Raw genomic sequence first — 7,735 nt, 5'->3', positions numbered from 1 at the left:
TGAAATGCTTCTTCTAATTATATGGTTATTAAATAAATAATTTAAAAAATCTGAAAGGGAACAATAATTAGTAAATCTACACTTCTTCGCTATTCATGAAGGAACAACTCTCTCAGTGTTAACATAGCCAAAGTGACCTTTTAGATCGCTAGGTCATGGACCACTAAGCATCCTGTACTCCTGTAGTGCATTTCAGGCCTGGAAGATAATGTGTACAAGGAAGAGAACTTGTCCCCTAGTCAACAGGAAAGCAGTACAGCTTTTCCATTTCTGGGGTTCCTCCCTTTACGTTTCAATAGCAGTTTCTTTTTTGAGCCTATGAGGACAGAACCACTCAACATTAAATGTTTACCAGTTTCCAAAGCCACAGTCCATTACAGCTTCCAAAAGAGCCATTTCTTCTTGAGCAGTCCAGCTGGGATCAAGAACAGGAAAGTCTGAGGTCTAAGGAGAAAAAAAGATTTGACTGAGAACAGAGACAGAAATGACACCCAAAAATCCCAATTGCAGTACATAATTTAAAAAGACCAGGGCTGTTGGGGCATGATGGCATACACCTTTAGTCCCAGCACTTGGGAGGCAGAGGCAGGCAGATCTCTGTGAGTTCAAGGCTAACCAAGTCTACATAGTGAGTTCTAGGTCAGCTGGGGTTACAGGAAAACCCTGTCTCAAAAACACACCCCCCAAAAAAATAAAGAAAAGGAAAAAAAAAAAGACTTAGGGGCTAGAGAGATGGCTCAGTGGTTAGGACCTGGTTTGACTCCTAGCATACACATGGCAGCTAACAACCATCTGTAATTCCAGTTCCTGGGAATTCAATGCCCTCTACTGACCTCCATGGGCATTGCACAACACAGGTGCCCTTACATACATGCAGGCAAGACACTCATACACATAAAGTAAAAATAATAAAATATTTTAAAAAGACTAAAAATGTGACATGTACATCTGTAATCCCAACACTGGGAAAGCAGAGGCAGACAGATCCCTTGGGCTTGCTGGCCAGACTATCTAGCAGAATTAGTGAGCTCCAGCTTCAGTGAGAGAACCTGTCTCAAAAAATAAGGTGGAGACTGTTTCAGGAAGATGCCTGATATTGGTTTCTGGCCTCCACATGCATGCACACAAATGTACACATGTACCCTCATGCACATGTGGAAGCAAACAGATACCCCACCCCGCAGACTTTATCAGAGGCCCCTAAGATATATTAGTTTCTGTTTCTCCCATCCCAACCTTCATTAGCTATAAGGGACTCTAATTAATATTATCGCCCGTAACTGGTATGTAACACATCCAGAGACATACTTCTCTTCAATCTCACAGAGATCCACCTGCCTCTGCCTCCTGAGTGCTGGGATCAAAAGTGTGTACCGCCACACCTGGCTGGAGACATATATTTCTGTACATTCTCATTTACCTAAGAAAGTTAGAAATAAAACATGTGTTTACATTCATTTAAGCAAAAGAATAGGTCACTCTTTGGGGGGCTGGAAGTGACAAGGGCTCATATAAACCAGGCTGGCTTCCAACTTGCTATGTAGTCAACAATTACTGTGAATACCTGATCTCCTAGTTCTACCAGCTGGCCTGGAACTCCCTATGGAAACCAGGCTGGCCTCCATCCCACAGAGATCCACCTGCCTCTGCCTCCAGAGCACTGGGATTAAAGGTGTGGCCACCACACCTGGCTATTCTATTTATCTTCATTTTATGTGTATGAGTGTTTCACCTGCATGTAAAATGCACCCACGTCATACAACACCCAGGGGCCAAAAGAGGGCATCGGATTCCCCTGGAACTAGAGTTACAGATGGTTTTAGCTGCTATATGGGTGCTGGGAATTGAATCCAGGTCCTCTGCAAGAGCAGCCAGTGTTCTTAAACACTGAACCATCTCTTCAGTGCCTTTAATTTTAATTATGTGTATATGTGCACACCTCTGTGTGGGTATGTCCAGCATCTGGGTGCAGGTTTCCATGGAGGCCAGAAGAGGGCATCAGATCCTCTAGAGCTGGAGTATCAGGCAGTTGTGAGTTGTCTGAGATGGGTAAACTGAACTATGGTCCTGTGCAAGAGTGGTAGGTGCTCTTAACTGCTGTGCCATATCTCTAGCCCCATGAAATGGTAATTTTAAGAGCTGGTGATGGATATATGGAAATATACTATATGTGGTAGTTGGTTTCAATGGTAGCTCCTGATGAACTTAGCATTCTCATTTAGTAGGGGTTAGACTTGTGACTTAAAACTTGGTACCTTCTATTTTTATATTTTATATATAGCCACCAAGTAAAAAGCTATCCTCCTTGCTGAAAAGACCATGTGGGGAGGCCACATGAAGAGAGTGGCCCTGAGACTATGCAGAACAATCATGTCCTCAGTTGAGAGGAAGCTGAGGAGTAAATTGAAAACCTCCTATGAGGTGCCAGAGGTATGTGAGAAAGTCACTTGGGCTCTATAACCCCAGGAAGTAGAGCTGAGGACCAACTTCTCTGTGCCTGATCTGAACCCCCAAGCCAGAAAAATTGTGGGAGGGGATGAAATGGTTACTACTTTAAGCCACAAAGTAGTGCACAGGTAGGTGCTATAAAATAAATAACATCATTTTCTTTAGTGTATGTCTGAAATTTTCTACAATATAAAGAAAAAAAAAAGAACACACGGAGGTTTTCAGATTACACAGGTATTTAAAAATTGTTATAGCTTTGTTGGTGACTAAAAAAAAAATTCAGTCCCATTAGTAAAATCACAGTAATAACCAATACATTTTGATCTAAGCTCGTACTATGAATATGGATATATGCTGTTCTGAGATCTAACAGAGAACACATTATTAAACCCATACCAACCATACTCAATCTGGCAAGAACTATCAAGATATGTAAATATGAAAACTCACACATTAACGGAAAAGTCTGTTATTTCTAAAACTGTTTCAGAATACTAAGTACTCCTTAACAACTTTATAATAAAAACTTTCTGTATTACAGAAGGGAAAAAAAGACATTTTTTTCCCTTAAGTTGAATCAATGTTATTTGATTCCTGACCAAAACTTGACCATACCGAGTATAAGCCAAAAATCTCAAACAATGGGACCTGGAAATCTATAATTCTAAGGTCTCAGGTGATAAAGTTTAAGAATTGCTGGTATAAAGGGTGTGGTAGAAAAGCTGCCTTCACTTGCTCAAGATTCTAAGAATTAAAAGACAAAAATAGGTATAGAATTCAGAAATCCTGATTAATGCACCACCCACCACAGCATGAATAACTTCCCAAAATACATCACTGTGAGATGATAAAAAGACTGAAAACCATTTAAAGTTATCTGATGCTTCATAATGCAAAGAAATCAAGTTTTTAGTGGCTGAGTGTAGAAAGTCAAAAGCTAGTCACCCTTCCCACAGAAGGAAAGATTTTATTGAAATAGGTAAGATTGGCTACAATGAAGAACGTTATCAGTAGTCCCAAAGCCCCAAAGGCTCCCTGAAGTTCAGTAGTCCCAAAGTGCTAAAGGCTTCCCGAATTCAGCACCCTATATGGGTGCTGATGTGAGAAAAGGGTGACATAGTAAGTTAAGTGGATATGGCTGGAGTAAAACAATGTTTTCTGCATTATGTGGAAGACATGATGCCCAGAACAGCTACAGAGCTCAGTCAGCTTTCCTACGCGGCCTGAGCATGACTATACTATGACTAAGTTATATAATTATCTCATAAAGAGTTATTTTACTCTTTCAAATGAGTAAATCTGAGGATTGAGACTATAGCTCAATGGTAGCATGAACAAGGATCTGAGTTCCAGTCCCCTGGACCACACCACCACACACACAAAATCTGGATCTAGATATTCTTATGTAGATTTGGAAGGAATAAGTCAGTTTTCTGAAGACCTAGTCACTGGTGAGATGAACTCAAAGCCACAGCTGTTCTCACCAAACTCCAGCCCTTCATTTATTGTGCAGCTGACAAAGGGGGAGTGTTTGTGTTGCTGTTTCAAGTCAGTGAAGATGTAATTCATAAGAGACTGGTAAACCTAGTACTTGGAAGGTGGAGGCAGAGGATCCAAGATTCAAGATCATTCTTGGCTACACAGCATGTTTGAGGCCAGCCTGGGTTTGAAACTGTTTCAAAAAAAACAAACCACTTAAAAATGTTTTTGAAAAGACCAAACACTGTAGGAAAAGGCTAGTTAGTTGTCTCCCAGGAACCTTTTTTTTTTTGGTCTTTTTGAGACAGGGTCTCCATGTAGTCCCAGCTGGCCTGGGACTTGCTATGTAGACCAGGCTGGCCTTGAATTCACAGTGCTCAGCCTGCCTCTACCGCCTGAGTGCTGGGATTAAAGGCGTTTGCCACCATGTCGGGCATCTCCCAGGAACTCTTATAAGCAGTTTTTCTTTGACTAATTCTTAATAGTCTAGAACCTGACTCTCGGGAGTATAGGCCCAGAAATCTGTATAACAAAAATCAGACTCATGTTGAGTCACTTTGAATGCTTTATTTTGTTTTTCTGTTTTTAAGACAGAGTTTCATGTAGCCCTGGTTGGCCTCCAACTCATTATGTAGTTGGACTACTGATCCTGCTGGCTCTACTTCCCAGGTGTTGGGATTACTAGTGTACCACCACACCTAGTTTATTGTGATACTGAGGATGGAACCCAGGGCTTCATGCATGCTAGGTAAGTACTCTACCAACAGTTATATCCCTAGTTCCTTTCTAATCTTTTAAGAGACCCACGTAAATGTGCTATGAACAAATGTGCCGTGAAATCCAAAGTAGGAAGAATTCTAAACATTTCCCACTCCTCCCAAGATTCTGGTCTCTTTATTATTCAATCAAATACTAGGTACTGGGGTAAAAGAACCTGAAGATGTAAAGTTATTAATCAACTAACAAAGTAGGGAGCTAAGCCTGATTTATCTAGCTGAGCCCAAAGAAATCAGAAGCCCTTGAAAGTATTAGAGGAATGATCTGGCAGGACATGGTGGCGCATGCCTTTGATCCCAGCATGTGGGAGGCAGAGGCAGGCAGATCTCTGAGTTCAAGGCCAGCCTGATCTACATAGCGAGTTCCAGTCCAGCTGGGGCTACAGGGAGACCCTGTCTCAAAAAACAAAAACAAAGAGGAATGATCTGAGTGTAACCGACTGTGACTAGTAATAATCAGATACATAGAGATTAGAGACATATGTGCAAATGTGTTAGTAGCATAAAAAATGAGCCTTTTTGTAGGAAACTATGTAATGAAATGGAGGGGCTGGGGAGATGGCTCAGTGGTTAAGAGCACTGACTGTTCTTGCAGAGGACTCAGGTTCAATTCCCAGCACCCACATGGCGGCTACAAACCTTCCTTAACTCCAGTTCCAGGGGAATCTGAAGCCTCTTCTGACCTCCGAGGGATTGCATGACACAGGTGCACTCACATACATGCAGGCAATACACTCATACACATAAAAAAAATGAAAATAAAATAAAATAAAAATATTAAAAGAAATGGAGATCTTTTTAAAAGGTTAAAAACTCATTCAATTTTATGTCTTACAGTTTATACTGAGTTCAATATTATATAACTGTATTAATTCAACTGTGAACCTAAAAATTTACAGCTACTTTTGAAAGAGATGTACCTTTGCTCTAGGAATTGTTATTGAGTATGTTAAAGCTGTAATGAAATGCTTCTAATCATGTGGTTATTAAATAAATAAAAATAAAAAAAGTATTAGAGGAAGGCAGAAGAATCAGAGAAACTGCTAAATTAAACAAGATAAGGAAAATGGGGCTGGAGAGATGGCTCAGCAGTTAAAAGCACTGGCAACTCTTGCAGAGGATCTGGGTTCAGTTCCCAGCAATCACAAGGCAGCTAATAAATTTAGGTCAGTAATTCCAGCTCCAGGGTAATCCAACACCCTCTTCTGGCCTCCATGGGCACTTTACAACATACATATAAAATAAGTTTGTTTTAAATTGGAAAAAAAAAAAAAAAAGATAAGGCAGGAAGTCAGAGGCTCTAAACCATTACATCAACAGCCCTCAAAGACTCCCAGTATCACTGGCTTTGGAGATGGTAAAAGGAGGCCAGAAGTCAGGGCAGCCTCTAGAAGCCAAGAACAAACTCTAGCCAACAGTCAGCCAGTAAGGAATCAAAGGCACCAATCTTTCGGCCTCAAGGCAGTAAATTCAGCCAATAACCTGAATGAACCCAGAAACAGATTCTTTCCCAGGGGTTCCAGATAAAAGATCAAGTTGGCCAACTCCTCGACTTCAGCCTCATAAGCCTTATAGCAAACCAGTAAGGCAACTGCTTTTCTGACTTTCTAAACTATGATAATAAATGTGCTGCCTTTAGCCACTTCATTTTTCATAACTTGTAACAGCAGCTATAGAAAAATGAATATAGTGCCAAATGATTAATCTACACTGTGGAATTATTACTATAAGAAAAACTATATCAGAAGTTAAATGTCAGAAACTTGCATGGTGAATCTGATTTAGTTATATGCTTAAAATACTCCTAAAATAAAATTTCCCCAGACACCCCTTCACCCCCACCCCATACTAGGGACCAAATCCAAGGCTTGCTACGTGCTAGGGAAGAGCCCTATCACTAAGCTATCACCTCAACCTCCAGACAATATTATTTTAACAAAGATATACGTGCCTCTCAAGCAGACCTGATTATCCACTTTGTCTTACTAAATCACCTGTGCCCTTAGCCAGGGGCTGGGAGCGTGGCAGCACTCTCTCTCTTTAAAGGTGGCAAAGGCATCAGTCAAACCAGTCTTACTCGATTCTATAAACCAGTTTGTTGCTTCAAATTCTTTTCTATTTCTTAAAATGTTTGTTTTTTAAGATTTATTTTGTTTTTAATTATGGGGGGAGGGGAAGGCATATGCACATTTGAGTCCAAAAAAGGGTGTTGGTTTCCCTAGAGATGGAGTTACGGGTGAATGTGTGCCACCCAATGTGGGTACTGGGAACCAACTGAGGCTCTCTGAAGAGCAGTACAAGATCTTAACCACTAAGCCATCTCTTCAGCCCAATTACTTGTTTGTTTTTTAAAACAGGATTTCATACTACAGTCCTGCTTGACCTTGAACTCAGGGCAATCCTCCTGCCTTAGCCTCCTGAGTGCTGGGATTACAGGCAGTGAAACATCATACTAGCTCAAAATTACATAATTACAATGTAAAAATGACATAAACATGTTATATATTTCATATATTCATTATTTATTTTAATTTTTATTTTAATTTTTATTGTATGTGTATGTGTGTATTGCCTGCATATAGGTAAGTGCACCCATGTCGTGCAATGTCCATGGAGGACAGAAGGGGCTATTGGATTCCCTGGAACTGCAGTTACAGTTGTTAGCTGCCATGTGGGTGCTGGAATTCGAACCTGGGTCTTCTGCAAGAACAGCCATTGTTCTTAACCGCTGAGCTGGCTCTCCAGTCCTATATATACATTATTATACATATTAAACTATTTTTGTACTTAAATATCTTAGGTTACAAAACTGACTACCAAATCATTTTTGATAATCATTATCAAATAATTTGATAATGATATCAAATTCAGAAGAGAAAAAGAAAAACCACAGGCGATAGAGACTTAGAGATAAAGAAAATTGGTTCCCAGTATAAATACTTGAAAAAGGAATAGAAAAATTTCCAGCACTGTCACCATTACCATTATTTCATAAGTGTGATCACTCTGATGTTTCTTGTACTCAAATCCTC

General features: G+C 40.2%; 1 protein-coding gene across 1 annotated transcript in view; it reads right to left on the bottom strand.

The window, feature by feature from the left end:
* Tada2a (transcriptional adaptor 2A) overlaps positions 1-7,735 on the bottom strand; it is a gene marked incomplete in the record, with an annotated part of 58,944 nt that overhangs the window by 35,288 nt on the left and 15,921 nt on the right. The window contains 2 exon segments of the mRNA XM_008848087.3: positions 353-444; positions 7,686-7,735. Coding sequence (XP_008846309.1) covers positions 353-444; positions 7,686-7,735 — 142 coding nt within the window.

Source organism: Nannospalax galili, unplaced genomic scaffold, assembly GCF_000622305.1.
Source record: "Nannospalax galili isolate Female #2095 unplaced genomic scaffold, S.galili_v1.0 scaffold363, whole genome shotgun sequence".
NCBI lineage: Eukaryota > Metazoa > Chordata > Mammalia > Rodentia > Spalacidae > Nannospalax > Nannospalax galili.
The sequence above is the reverse complement of the archived record's forward strand: the minus strand, read 5'-3'. Positions and strand labels throughout refer to the sequence as shown.